We start from the raw sequence: 15,915 nt of genomic DNA on the forward strand, positions 1-15,915 counted from the left end.
GTTTTGTTTCTGCTGTGCTGTGTCTTTTAGACTAGGTGGCTTGCACACTACTGAGCAGTTCTGTCTGCACCACACCTCTCCTTATCTTTGTGCTGGGACTGCAGCTGCATTCAGTGATGCAGTCACTTTTAATGCTGGTTCCCGTGATATAAACAGTTGGTCAGCTTATATAGCAGGTGCTTTTACTCACTAAGCCGTCTCCCCAGCCCATAAGTTTTTTTCTTCAACGTTTTTGGAGACTTAGCCCTGTTAATTCTTTAGGGCTGATTTGTCCTTTTTAAATTACTGTGTCTTGTTCTGTTGTATGAATAAGCTATAGTTTGTGTACTCTACTTTGTCTCTATTAAAAACAGGACTTATTATAAACATCTTTGTTTGCTGTTTCATTGGCTACATTTGTGTTTGTCTTCAGTGTAAATCTAAAACTGGAATTAAAGAAGTGTAACTGGTCTGGGATTGTAAGTATTGCCAGATCTGGTATTATTCCTTTGTGGAGTAGCTTTACTAATTTAAACAGCCACTGGCACTGTTACATGAATTCTGTGACTTGTGCCAGTTATTTATTGGTTTTTACATCTGGGAATGAAAGGTTTTGCTAACCTCTCTTGTAATTTTTTCTTCTTTATAATAATTACGTATTTATTTCTTTGTGTTTGTGCACATGTGGAGGGTAGAGGACAGCTTGGAGGAGTTGGTTCTCTCCTTATACCGTGTGGTTCCTGGAACTAAGCTCAGGTTGTTAATGTACTCCCTCCCCACTTATCTGTCTCCCTGACCCATTTGTGTCTTCCTGATTCTTTTTTTTTTTTTTTTTTTTTTTGGTTTTTCGAGACAGGGTTTCTCTGTAGCTTTGCACCTTTCCTGGAACTCACTTGGTAGTCCAGGCTGGCCTCGAACTCACAGAGATCCACCTGGCTCTGCATCCCGAGTGCTGGGATTAAAGGCGTGCGCCACCACCGCCCGGCCTTCCTGATTCTTAATGAGGCTAAGGGATATTAGATGACTTCTTTCCTGTTGCTGTGATGAGGCACCCCGAAAAAACTAATTTAGGGGAGTTGGGCATGGTGGTGCACACCTTTAATTCCAGCACTTGGGAGGCAGAGGCAAGCAAATCTCTGTGAGTTTGAGGCCAGCCTAGTCTACAAAGCAAATTCTAGGACAACTAGGGCTGTCACACAGAAAAACCCTGTCTTGAAAAACAAAAAGAAAAACAAAAGTTGGGGAGGAAGGGGTTAATTTTAGCTCACAATTCCAGGTTACAGTCTTACAGCTGGGAAGTCAAGCAGCAAGAACTTGAGCAGCTGGTCACTTCAGTAGTCAAGAGTAGAGAGAGAATGAATGCGTGCGTTTATGTCTTTGGCTTGCTTTTTTCACTCTTCTGTAGTGTAGGACCCCAAGTCCAGGGATGGGGGAGTCCTCTTATATCAGATGAGGTAATCTCCCACAGACATGGCCACAAGCTGATCTGATAAACAGTCTTCATTGTGACTCTCTCTGGTGGTTCTAGATTATGTCATGCATGATGACAAACATCTCAGAGTATGGTGGCGTATGTCTTTAATTCCAGCAAGGCAGAGGCCGGCAGATCTCTGTGAGTTCCATACTAACCTGGTCTACATAATGAGACCTTGTCTCAAAAATCAGACCAAACCAAACAAAACCACCACCACCAAAAGACATATACCCCCACCACCCCCAAAGCATGAACCCTGGGCAAAATGATACTGGTCTGTAGTTTTCTTTGGATGCTTATGCCTACTTTTGGTATCAGGGTAATACTGGCCCCATGGCATAAGTTTCAGAGTATTTGCTCCTGTTCTGTTTTGAAAGACTCATGAAGAATTAGAACTAATTCTGTAACTATTTTGTAGAATGCCATCTAGTCCTAGTCTTTGTGGGAAGTTTATTGTCAATTTATTCCGTATTGCTATTTAGATTGGTTTTTTTTGTGTGTCTTCAGTCAGTTTTTATAAAAGCTTTTGTTTTTGCAGGAATTAGTGCATTTTATCTTAATTTTTTTCCCATTTAATTTTTACGGTATTTTAATCTCTCTCTCTTTTTAATATCTCAGGCCTATAGTTATGTTCCTTTAATTTCTGATTTTAATAACTGGGCTATTTTTCCCTTTGGTGATTATAGGTTAAGTTAGTGATTTTGTTGATCTGGTAAAAACCAACTTGTAGTTTTGTTGATTTTTTTTTTTCTATGAATATGTTGGACCATGCCTATCACGCTCCACAAGAGGTTTTACAAATACTCCCTTAGGTCTTCCTGGTTTTTTTGTACAGTCTAAAGGCCAACAAAGGAGTGATCACTTTGGTTCTCCTTAGACCTTGCCACATGATTTAGGAATAGATGTCCACGAGAGCTTTTTTCTCTCCCCCCCCCCCACGCCCCTCTCTCTGAGGCTGGCCTTAAACTCTCAATTCTCTTGTCTCTGCGTCTTTGAGTGTTGGGATTAGAGTGTGTGTGTCACCACGTCTGTTTTGTTTTTTGAGACTGTGATTTGCTGTATAACCCTGGCTGACACGCTACTTTCTGTAGCCCAGCCTGACTTTGAATTCATGGTAGTTCAATTGTCTTAGGCTTCTGAGTACTGGGGTAACAGACACACTCTTGGCAGTATTGTCTTGTGTTTTTTTGAGACAGGGTCTTATGTTGCCCAGGCTAGTCTTAGACTTGCTTTGTAGCTGAGGCTGAGCTTCCTGCTTCCACTTCTCAAGTGCTGGCATTACAGGTGTACTCCACTCTGTCCTGCTTCGCAGTATTTTCGTGAAGAAACTTTGTACAAAACTTTGCTGACTCCTCCTTTATTGGTTCTGTTTTTCCTTGAAATTTTTTTGGCAGATTCCTTAGGATGTCACCCACTTTTATATCTGGATATAAGATCTGTTCACCTCTTCTCTTGGCCATATACACCTATTTTACTTCAAAGACAGAATTAATCATGTGTCAGCACAGACCCATAAGTCTGTGCAGATGGGTCCTGAGTAAAAAAATGTAAAGATCTGTAACTAACTTGTATAGGTAACACAAATAAGATGATTTGGTTGTTTTCTTCCAGGTTCCTCCCAACAAAATAGATTATGAATATAGTGAACTGTTACTATATCAGAATCAAGTGATGAGAGAGGCAGATTTATTTCAAGAATCTTTGGAACATATAGAAACATATGAGAAGCAGATATGCGATAAACTTTTGGTGGAAGAAATTAAGGGTAAGTTGACTTGATTTTTTTTTTTAATGGCGCTTTAAATTTTGTCCTGACACTTAACTAACACCATGTATTTAGTGACTGTCTAAGCACTTGCTACTAAACCATTATTAATTTAATCCCTGTGACATCCTTTTGATGACATAGGGTGAACTGGGGAGCTGTTGTCCTCTTGCTAATATATAGCACTTTCTGATTTGGGTTTTCTTTTTATTTTATGTGATGAATGTTTTGCTTGCATGTATGTTATGTGTACTGTGTGCATGCCTGGTGCCTTCAGAAGCAGAAGGAGGTGTTTGATCCTCTGGAATTGCAGTTATGGTGGTTGTAAGCTGCCATGTGGGTACTGGAAATTGAACCCAGGTCCTCTCCAAGAGTAACCTGTGCTTTTAACCACTGAGCCTCTCTCTCCAGCCTTTAGTTGTTTTTTGTTTGTGTAAGGTTTGTTTTTATTATTTTTAACTGTATGTATGTGTATGTCTATATGTGGGTATGTATATAGGTGAATGTAGCTGTCAAGAGTGCAAGAGGCCTTGGAACCACTGAAGCTGGAGTTATAGGTGGTTGTAAGCTGCTGAGTGTGGGTACTGAGCAATAAATTTGGAATTTCTGCAAGAGCAATGCATTTTCTTAAGCACTAAGCCAGCTTTCTAGTACCTGACTTACTATTTTATTGTAGTTAACATTAATATCAGTATTAACGACAACACTGTTTTTAAAATTATCAATAAAATAATTATTCAGTTTCTTTCTTGTTCCACTGCCTGTAAATGATGGAAGCAAAAGAAAATGGCAATTATTTTTCCTTCTTGGTTTGTTATTGCTATTTTTGTGATTAAATCTCAATACTCTAGGTTTTCTTTGTCTTAATAGCATTAACAGAATGCAGTCATTACAAAGTAAGTGGGATACAGGGACATGGGTTTCATTTAAAAAAAAAATCTTAGTCGGAGGTAGTGGTGCACGCCTTTAATCCCAGTCCTTGGGAGGCAGAGGCAGGTAGATCTCTTCTGTGAGTTCTAGTGCAGCCTGGTTTACAGAGCTAGTTCCAGGACTGCCAGGGCTACACAGAAACCTGTCTAGAAAACACACACACACACACACACACACACACACACACACACACACACACACAATCTTGTAAATAGTTGCATTACCACATTCATTTATGTTGGTAGCAAGAATTTGGGGAGCACTAATCTTGAATAAATAGCCAGTTCTCAGTATGGCTCATAGAAGTGGGCTATGGTATTATTTTTCCAGTGAACTTGTAGGCCTATTTGATACTTAGACATTTATGTCATTTGCAATCATTAGCTAAGATCCTTTCAAAAATTGTAAAAGTTAATAGATTTTCACTTAATTGATATGCTTGTACACTTATTTGCTCTATGGGTTCTTACAGTATTTGCTTCATGGTGGCAGCAGATAACAGATGTTTATGGGAATGAAAATATGTTGTTTCCAGTTATATCTAGGAAAGGCAGGGAAGTTACTAGATTGGTTAATATGTAGCTGGGGCTTATTTATCGTGTCTCTGTTACCCAGCAGTTATATCTGGCCATTTTATATCAGGTCTAATTGCTTGTTCAAGTTCACAAAGTTGGTATGTGTGATGTAATTATACCCAGTTTAATTTTGTTTTGGAATTTGGTTATATAAAACAAAAAATATGAATAAATTATATTATATGCCACCTACCCCAGTATGGTGAATGTTAAATAATATTATAGAGATATTCCAAAGCTTTGTTTGAAATTGATTCCTTGGGGAATGGGAAATATTGGCAATAAGAATGTATGGTATATTCATTTAAGAAAAGCCTCTTTTCCCTTAGTTTAAGTGTACTTCCCATTGTGTCTGAGGGCTTCAGTGCCTTGCCTCCCAGACTCACTTGCAGTTTTTCTGACTTAGTAAAAAGATTTGAACCTTAAAGGTGACTCACACGTGAACATGGCTTATGTTTATTGCTGTGAAATAATATTTAGTTATATAATTGTACTGAGTTAACTTACACAATTTTAATCTAGAAAAGAAACAGAGAACAGACAGTTAATATGGAAGGAATGTCAATATGGAAGACATTTAAATCTTACAGTAAGAAGGTTGGCATATTCCATTTGGATGACTTGCTAGTTGGATTTTACTGTGTAGGCTTTAATTATCTCCAGGAGGCTATAAAAATAATGAAAAGAGACTTTTTTTTTTTTTACACTAAGAAGTTAGTATCTATCTGTATATTTAGGGAATTGGACGGAGCCAAAAATGAATATGATTCATTTCTGAAGACAAACTATAAATTTATTTATTTATATAAATTTTATATAATAAGGCCAAAGGAAGACATGTAGAATTGGGGTTTTCATAAAATACTAGTTCACCAGTAATGCTTAGAGAATTATCTTGGGTCAAAAAACTAATGTTTAAGCAAAATGAATGTGATTTGAAACTTAATTTTAGGGGAAATGCTGTTGAAATTGGGAAGATTGAAAGAAGCCAGTGACGTATTCAAAAACTTGCTTGACCGGAATGCAGAAAACTGGCATTACTATGAAGGCTTGGAAAAGGCATTGCAACTCCGTATGTATGGTTTGTCTCTTCTTCCTTAAGGAGCTTTGGAAGTATGATAAAACGGAAGCTGTAGTAATCCTTGAGAATAAATCATTCTAGCATTAACAGTTAACTTTTCCATGTAGCAAAGTTACAGATTAAATGTGGGTGTGAAAGTTCACTAAATATTTATACTTAATAATAATACTAATAGATGATTTTAGGTTCCTGCATCCATTTAAAATCTTTTTTTTATTTTGTGTTCGTATTAGGGTTTGTATTAGTCAGGGTCCTGTAGAGGAACAGAACTGATAGTATGACTATGTGTGTATGTATAAAGGGATTTATTAGAGTGGCTTACAGGCTGTGGTCTAGCACCCAACAATGGCTATCTTCCGAAAGAAAGTCCGGGAATCCAGTAGTTGTTCAGTCCACAAGGCTGGATATTTTAGCTGTTCTTCAGTATACATCGGAATCCTGAAGGAGTAGGCTCTAAAGTCAGTGAAGGAATGAGAGTAAGGGTCATTTAAAATCTTAACAGACAAGGCTTTACGCCTTTAATCCTAGCACTCAGTAGGCAGAGGCAGGTGGATCACTGAGTTCGAGGCCAGCCTGGTCTACAGAGCGAGCTCCAAAGCTACACAGAGAAACCCTGTCTCGAAAAAAAAACCAAACAAAAAAATCATATTTATTTATGTCTGAAATAAGTTACAACATTTTTTGTTTTCTTAAATACTTCTTTTTAGGAAAATGATTAAAATATTGACTAAATACTGTTTAGTCAACAAAGCAAAAAAAAGGGCAAAAGTTGCATGTATTCATGTTGGAAATGTAAAATAACTATGACTTTTGTCTTTAAACTACTAGTTATTAGCTATGTTAGTTACTTGACCAAAACAAGAGGAAGGTTTATTTTGGCTCACCGTAGGCATGGGGTGGGACAGTGAAGTGGTTAGTAACAGGAAGCAGAGGTGACTTAGGTGGGTGCTCAACTTGCTTTCTCCTTTTCTCTTATTCTACCTTTGAATTTCAACCCGGGGGTGTGCTACCCATATTCTATATGGATCTTTTCCCTCTGTTTAACCTCCTTGTTCACTCCCTCAAAGTCAGACCCAGAGGTTCTGATTAGGTGATTCCAAATCCATTCCGGTTGACAGTGAAGGTTAACCTCCACATTGACATAGCAATTAATAATGAAGTCCTTAAGTATTTTAGTAAAATAAGTACCATAGTTTACATTTTAAGGTGCTTGATAGTATAAAGCGTTGATTTTAAAATTACTTACACTACCCATCTTTTTAGATTCCTTGATATGTTTTTCCCCCATGGTATTCTGGAGCTCCAACTTAAGACTTCAAGTAGGGCATTAAAATAGTACTGCCTTGACTTAATACTAATTAAACTACATACATAAGACTTGATTTTTTCTGGAATGCAACACAAAGTTATCTTGTTTTGTTATTTTATTTTTTTAAATATAGTTTATTATTTTAAAACTAGTAACATGAAAATTTTGTTTTGGTTGGTTTTGGTTTTGGTTTTGGTTTTGGTTTTTCCAGACAGGGTTTCTCTATGTAGTTTTAGAGCCTGTCCTGGAACTCACTCTATAGACCAGGCTAGCCTCGAACTCACAGAGATTCTCTTGCCTCTTCAAACCCGAGGGATTGAAGGCATGAACCACCACCACCCAGCTGAGAACTTTAAAAAAAAAAAAATCAATGCCGGCAGTGGTGGCGCACGCCTTTAATCCCAGCGCCCGGGAGGCAGAGGCAGGCGGATCTCTGTGAGTTCCAGGCCAGCCTGGGCTACAGAGTGAGTTCCAGGACAGGCTCCAAAGATACACAGATAAACTCTGTCTCGAAAAACCAAAAAAACAAAAACAACAACAACAAAAAAAAACCAGTAGCTTTCATTATATATTTTAAGTAAAGGTCCTTAATATTCTGTGAAGTCTCCAAATTGTTAACAATGTGAACAAAAGTATTTTTCAGATATCCCCATTTTAAAAATTCAACCACATTGGCACTCCAAAGCACAGTACTAGGGGAAGGTATGAGTCTACACAAAAGTCCAACATTACCTCTTGAACTACAATCTTTTTTGTTTGTTTTTCAAGACAGTTTCTCTGTGTAACAGCCCTGGCTGTTCTGGATCTCGCTCTGTAGACCAGGCTAGCTGCAAACTCACAGAGATCCTTCCTGCTTTTGCCTCCCTAGTGCTGGGATTAAATGTGTGTGCCACCACCACGTGGTTTACAATCTTTTTATAATTTTGATACAAATAGCCCTTTTACTGTGGCAATACCTTCTTTGCATTAACTAAGGGTTGGTTATTGATTTAGAAGCTGGAACTCTGTGTAGACTAAAGCTAACCATGAAATCAAAGATACACACCTGCCTCTGCCTCCTGAGTACTGGGATTAAAGACATGCGCCACCACGTCTCGTGCGATGGATTATTCTTAAAATTACATTTTTGTGATCTGAATTAGAATCCCCTTAAAACCCTACAATTTAAAAAAGTTTTGTTTACTTTTTCTTTAAAATACTGCTATAAGTAATCTGATTGCTTATGCACAGTAGTGTCTTTATAAATTATGCAGGAATTACACTGATTCTATTCTGGATATAGTATGTTATTCTCATGGATTTTCTTTATGGTACTAAAAAGTTAAATGATTCTTTGGAGTTACTACTTGTTATTTTATTTGGGAAAAATAATTGCCACTTTAAAGAACCTATTTTTTTAGATTGATCTATATTTTATGTATATGGATGTTTGTCTGCATATATTTCTGTGTCATGTGTGCCTGGTGCTCACAGAGGCCAGAATAGGATGTTAGATCTTCTGGACTATAATTACAGACAGTTGTAAGCCATCGTGTAGGCTCTGGGAATTAAACCCAGGTCCTTTGCAAGAGTATCAAGTACCCTTAATGGCTGGGCCATCTCTCCATCCCCTAAAGAATCTCTTCTAATGATTTTTGGGTTTTTGTGGAATTTCAGTGAAGATTTCAAGTGTCAAAGCAATCAAGAAATATAGTTCATTTTTAAACTAAAACATTTATAACCACAATCCTAAAACAGTTATTTAAGCATACAGGTATTGTAGACTTTTGGGGGAGGCTTCGTTAGTTTATAGTATTTATATAACATATATTATAAGCAGTATATCACAAAATGATTTTCTTTTTCATGGTTTGAGAGCTAAGGGATAGAAGAGAAATGCACCTTTTCTGACTTGATGTAAGTGATTTGAGTTGGATGTAGAATCTAGTGAAGGACTGTTGAGTTTCTCCTGGAGATTTGGTTTAAAAGGATAATTTTAAGATGTAGCACATGCCTTTAATCCTAGCACTTGGAAGATAGAGGCAGGTGGATCTCTGTCAGTTCAAGAGCTGAAAACACACACACACACACACACACACACACACACACACGCATACACACACACACACACACACACACACACACACACACATACACACACACATACACACACACACACACACACACAAAGGATGATTTCCTGATTATAGTATTTTTATCACTGCAGTTTTAAATGTAATTTTTGGCAAAATTGAAAGCAGCTTTGACAGTGATAATACAATTTTTTGTCTTAAAGTTTGTTACTGTTATAGATAAAAATTATGATGCTATAATCTCATGCATTTTTACTGACACTAGGCTCTTCAGATGAGAGGCTTCAGATTTATGAAGAAATTAGTAAGCAGCACCCCAGAGCAGTTTCACCGAGAAGATTGCCCTTGAATTTTGTCCCAGGTAATATTAGGATATCTTCTGTAATGCTAATGCTTTTGAAATTAATTGGTACCATTCATGTTTTAAATTCTTCTTTGTGTTCTAGAGTTTATATATAGTGTATATATATATATTTTTTTTCATATATATACTATATATATAAAAATAAATATCTCTTATGAGTAAGAGTGGTCATTTATATTGCAAGCCAATTTGTCATCAAGCCCACTGAAATACCATTGGTCACTACCAATCAAATGGCTATTCCCAGTGTAAAGGGGCTTAGAAATGCCAGTTTTCGTAACATGAAACTATGTTGAGGCTGTGAAATGATGTTATGATGTATGAAGTATTATTGCTAGCATAGAGAAAGAATAGGGAGCACGATACAGTTTGCCAACTGTGCTGAGGGGGCTTTCATTGTGGCTTAATCCATTGTGTATTTGGATTCCTTGGTTTCTGCTGGTAGGCATTTCTCTAGTCTTCCTATTGTTTGGTAAAATATTTGATATCCTCCAATAAACTGACATGTCAAATAATATGAAAACAGATGTATACATGGAAGAGAGAATTGGGCACAAGATGAAGTTGTCAAATAGCACCAGGGGACAGGTATTTCCTTTATACCTGAATGTATCCAAATTCATAAATCTGTAAAATTTCTATTCTCTCATCAAAGACATTGTAGGGAACATTGATCACTAATATATGATTTCAGTAATCAATTTAAAAAGAATAAATACAATTTTTAGTATATAAAAAATGATCAGTTATAAATTTTATTATATAAATAAGAATGTCATGCTTCAATATATAGATTAATATTGGTTTTAAGTATTGTAAGCTATATGTACAGAAAGATTTTCTTAACATGACTTTAAAAAAGCAGCTATATTTAGAAGATAAAATTTCTTAGAATCGAGCCGGGCGGTGGTGGCGCACGCCTTTGATCCCAGCATTCGGGAGGTAGAGCCAGGCGGATCTCTGTGAGTTCGAGGCCAGCCTGGACTACCAAGTGAGTTCCAGGAAAGGCGCAAAGCTACACAGAGAAACCCTGTCTCAAAAAACCAAAAAAAAAAAAAAAAAAAAAAAAAAAAAAAAAAAAAAATTTCTTAGAATCGATGACAAATTACAGATGAACTGTTGTGATTTATGATATTTTCATAATATTTTCAAGTAATATTTTCAAGTCTTCTATCTTTTTAGGGTATATAGTCAAGGAAAGAGTTGTGAGCTCTTTGTGCCCTTCACAGTATTTGAGAAAGCACCATTCCTTTGAAGTCCTCAGTATCAGTCCCTTTTTTTGTTGTTTCCTGTGACAGAGATACTGGAGATGAACAGCTACAAAGGGGGAAAGATCTGCTTTTCTTATAGTTTCATAGATTTAGTTTAGTCCATGCTGCCATTGTTTCTGGACTCATGCTGGAGCGAATATTAGTTGTAGAAGTATATAGCTGTCAGATATGTAGAAGTATATAGCTGTCAGATATCAGGAGTGAAATAGACAGTATTTATAGAGTGACTGATAAACCCCAGATACTGCTTACTCTACACTTATTTGAGCCATACCATAATGCTGTTGATACTAATAGGTGTAGTATCAGTTTTTACGTGACGAAACTGGGTTTAGTAGGCACGTCGTTTGTTCAGGGGCTCACACAAAGTAGAAGCGTGCACATTCTTCTAAGCAACAGCCTCTTACTGTTTATCTTAATATTATTAATTCCTCTGTATGCCTGAGGAAGTACTGGGAAGATAGGATCTTTGAAACTACTTTTGGTTTTAAGGGAACTGCTGATCTAGATGTAAATGTAAACATTACTTTGTGGCTTTCAAAAGATGGGTGCATATGATTTCATAAGAGATTAGAAATCTGAAATCATTTTCATGATGTTCAGTGATACTGCTTATTCATGTTTTACTTAGTGCAGTCTGCTTGACCAGATAACCATTCTGTTTTGTTGGGTTGGTTTGGAATTGCTAGGTTTTATTGTGCAGTGTTGTTACTCATAAAGAAACCCAGGAAAACATTTAAATAATATGCTGGTGTATGATACCTTGTAAAAAAGTTTTTAAAATTCACTTGTTGTGTGTATGTGTTAGATCGGGGTGGCGGTGGGGTTGTCTGTGCGCATATGACACAGTGTGTGTGTGGAGGTCAGAGGACAACTTTTTGGAGTTGGTTCTCTCCTTCCATGTGGGTTCCAGGGACTGAACTTGGGTCATCAGGCTTGGCCCATGCATCTTTACCCATTGAGTAATCTTGCTGACCCCCGTGTTTCTGTTTTTTTAATGAATGAATAAATTCAAGCCTTACTGTCACTATGTTCCTATATCTTCATTTAAAAGTAGATTTCTTTCAGTATTTGCTCCCTCTCTCTTCTCTTTCCTTTCATCTTCTTCCTCTTTTGCTGTACCCTCATTTCCTTCTCCTTCTCTTCTTGCTGAGTCTCACATATCCTATTCTGGTCTCCAACTGCTTATGTAGCTAAGGATGACTTTGAATACCTGATTCTTCTTGCTCCACCTCCCTAGTCCTGGGATTAGAAGCATTTGCTGCCATACCCTTTTTACTGTGGTGCTAGGGATAGAATTAAGGGCCGTTGTGCATACCAGGGAAGCTCTTACTAATTGAGCTACAACTCTATCCCCTTTTAATGTTTCTGCTTACAGAAAAAGTGACACCAACTGCTTCTGATTGGTGGGTACATTTATGATCACAGTACTCAGGATCCTGAGTTAGGAGAATATGAAGGTTGGTTGGAGCCAACCTGAAACATATAGCAAAGGTCTGTCTCAACAACAACAAAAACGAAAATACTAGAATTTTTTGTTACAGGTAGCAATAGGAAAATTACTTGCTTGATGTTGCAAGTAGAGTATTTATTGCTTCATAGCTAAATGCCTCAGCTCAATCTAATGTGTAACATTCTTTTAATGTCTTATTCTGCAGATGTTTTCTGTTGGTAAATATTTTTAAATTTTTGTTACAATCACTGCTATATCCCTAGTACCTAAAATAATGTTGGGGTATAGTAGGGTACTTGATACATGATTGTGGAATGAACAAATGTTGAAATTGGCCATACTACTTTAGTGTTTAAAAAAAGATAATTTGCCTACTTCTTGAAGGTAGGGCCAGTCATAGTATATGTGGAAATGCCATCTTCAGGGTTTGGGATCAAGTCTGTGTTAGGGAGAGCTTAGGAAGAATACCTGTTCTTACGATTGTAACCTGGGTGGTTAGTAAATTATGTTATCTAAAACTGCATAATCTTTTCATTTATTTGTCTCTGAAGTGTTCCTTGAAGATACTTTGAACGGAAATTATGGGAAATGTCACCTGCAACAATGCTGTTATGCTGCTTGTTGTATGACAAGATGGTGTTGACTTTGGGGTGTAAAATCTGGTTGCAGAATAGTTGTTCTGAAGGAGCTCTATCTCTTCAGTTATTTAACAGTTGATTCCATCAACCAAAGTTTGCTTTTGTCTCTAGGTAAAAAATTTAGAGAACTCATGGATAAGTTCCTGAGACCAAACTTCAGCAAAGGATGTCCACCCCTGTTCACTACTTTGAAATCTTTGTATTGTAATAGAGAAAAGGTAAGTTTGGCTTTTAATCAGTTTTGCTATTATTACAGGAAAATTTCCATGGACTATGCTGTGATTTAATTATAATTATAATTTAATGATTTCTCTATTATACCAATGCTTGTCTTTTTATCTAATATACCAATACTATATACCAAACGTATATGCATATAGTATAAATGTTAACAAAGGAACTACCATGCTATGAAGTTAATAGCAAGGAAAGGCATTTTAAAAACACTGAGATATGCCAGGTGGTGATGGTAGTGGTAGCACACACCTTTAATTACAGCAGAGGCAGGCAGATCTCTGAGTTCAAGGCCAACCTGGTCTATAGTGAGAGTTCTAGGATAGCCAGGACTACACAGTGAGACTCTGTCTCAAAAAAAAAAAAAAAAAAACCAAAAAAAAAAAAACCCCAAAATATGTAAATAGATAGGTAGATGAAAGAGATATACAGTTGGATGTGATGGAACATACTTGTAGTTTATAATCCCAACAATTGAGATGCTGGGGCAGGAGAATTGTAATGAGTTTGAAACCAGCTTGAGGTTCACAGTGAGTTCCAGACTTTTTGTTTCTTTGGTTTTTTTTTTTTTCTTACATTTCGTTATCATGTTTTAGAGTAGCATGGATAGTTGAATTTGTGTAACAGTAAAATGCTATTAGATGGGGCTGGAGAGGTGGCTCAGAGGTTAAGAGCACTGGCTGTTCTTCCAGAGGTATTAAGTTCAATTCCCAGCAACTACATGGTGGCTCACAACCATCTATAATGAGATCTGGTGCCCTCTTCTGGCATACAGGATAACATTCAGACAGAACACTGTATGCATAATAAATAAATAAATCTTTAAAGATTCCATTACAGCGTGGTGTGATGCCTTCACCTGGGGTGGGGGCGGGAATACCATTAGGTGAGTGGAGTATGAGAGACTAGTTTTAATTAATAGGTTGAGTCCTAATCGGTATAGTTTTAGGAGTTGGGGAGATAGCTCAGTCAGTATAGACCTTCCTGCACAAGCATCCATGTAAAAAGTGGGTGTGTTCTTGTAGTCCAGTGCTGGGGACATGGAGGTCCCTGGGGCTTTCTGGTCACCTAGCCTTGCTTAAGTGACCCGGCCCAGGTTTCAGTGAAAGAGCCTGTCTCAAACAGCAGGGCACATGACAACATACACATTGACAGGGTATCTGCATACCTTTGTAAGTAAGTATGGTAAAGAATCTACTCTGTTCATAAGTCTTGGTTGTCAATTTGAAAGATAAACAGAATTCGAACTTTGTAGGAAAGCCAGGTGTTGTAGCACACACTTGGCAGTTGTTGCTGCTTGGGAGATAAGGCAGGGGGATCACTTCAGCTCAGGATCTGAGACTTAACCAGTGCATCCTAGTGAGTCCTCTCCAGATGAAAAAGGGGGAAGGGTTAATTGAAAGGAAGTTACACTTTTATTCCCAAGTATTGTTTCTGGTATTGTTTTTTACTTATTAAGGTCTAAAATATTATGGTCAGTCATTTTTCAAGACAGGGTTTCTCTGTGTAGCTTTGTGCCTTTTCCTGGATGGTCAGTCATTTTTATAGTCAGTTTTTGAAAGATGCTGTTGGGTATTAAGATTTTCATCAAGTATCTATCAGTTTATTTATGTTTGACCCTTATTTTAAAAAGTAATACTTGTGAATAATAAAATGTTGGAAATAAGATCAGGTTAGAACATCTTACTGGTTCAGGAAGCCATGAGGGACCCACACAAACCATGTTCACACCATAGCAGTTGATGAGTTCCTGACAGTCACCTCCTGTTCCACTCGTGAGCGTGTTCTGGTTTTGTGAACCACAGCTTATTGGGAATTCTGACTGTCACTTACTTGCTTGAGCTTGAATCACAAAGATCATAGGTCAAAGGCCATGCTTTAGGAAGTTATCTCTGCAACAGGCACAGTATTTTCCCAGGCTGAATTTTAATGAAGCTTTAATAGAGTTTTTAATAATTAAAATATAATAGAACCCGTTTAGTCCTAAGCTAATGTAACTACTTGGAAAAAAAATATTTAAAACGAGAAGATAGTTGAACTTGGAAGATTTAAAGATTGTGAAAATTTTAAGACATTGTGTTAGTGTCCATCACTGTGAGAAAATATCAGCAAAAAATAACTTCAGCTCAGGAAAGGCTTATTTTGGTTCACAGTTTGGGGGCTTGGTTGTTTTGGTCCTGTGGCAGAGATGAACATCTTGGTGAGGGGAATGTATAGAGGAACAGACTTGATCACATCGTGGCAGGCAGAAATTGAAAAGGAAAAGAAAGGACTGGAACATCAATATACTCTGAAAGACATGCCTTGCCATGACCTAACTTTCCTCCCATAAAAGGTCCCTCTTAAAATTACTGCTGTCTCCCAGTAGTGGCATCAGGAATTAAACTAGAGGATCTGAGTTTGAATCTTAGTACCTACTTAAAAAGCCAGGCATGGCTGTACTTACCAAAATCCTCTCAGTCCCACAGTGTAGCTCAATTGGTGAGCTTCTGGTTGACAGGGAGAGACCCTGTCTGAAGGTAATAAGACAGAGAGTTATAGAGAAAAATGGCAGATGTCTTGTCCCAGCCCTGTACATGTGCACCTGCACACTCAGGTACATATACCACACAAATACAATACACACCTCACACACACACACAATTAGCTCTCAATATATAACAGAAATGAACGATGGACATTATATTACTGATTTTCCATATTAGGTATTACCTACTTGATAACAGAAATAGTAAGAAATGAAATGGGTTCCTATAACTGAGAAAAACTG

At 37.3% G+C, this 15,915-nt stretch overlaps 1 protein-coding gene across 4 annotated transcripts in view; it reads left to right on the forward strand.

Moving 5' to 3' along the window:
* The window catches only part of Naa16 (N-alpha-acetyltransferase 16, NatA auxiliary subunit), a 64,538-nt gene that overhangs the window by 16,431 nt on the left and 32,192 nt on the right, over positions 1–15,915 (forward strand). For all 4 annotated transcript variants that reach the window (XR_009381191.1, XR_009381192.1, XM_059273289.1 and 1 more), the window contains 4 exons: positions 3,065–3,218; positions 5,676–5,795; positions 9,451–9,546; positions 13,023–13,129. Coding sequence is in view for 2 of the 4 variants with exons in the window: in XM_059273289.1 (XP_059129272.1) it covers positions 3,065–3,218; positions 5,676–5,795; positions 9,451–9,546; positions 13,023–13,129 (477 nt within the window). In the remaining 2 variants the exon portion in view is untranslated. The remainder of the gene's footprint in view (positions 1–3,064; positions 3,219–5,675; positions 5,796–9,450; positions 9,547–13,022; positions 13,130–15,915) is intronic.

This window comes from Peromyscus eremicus, chromosome 9, assembly GCF_949786415.1.
Source record: "Peromyscus eremicus chromosome 9, PerEre_H2_v1, whole genome shotgun sequence".
Lineage (NCBI taxonomy): Eukaryota > Metazoa > Chordata > Mammalia > Rodentia > Cricetidae > Peromyscus > Peromyscus eremicus.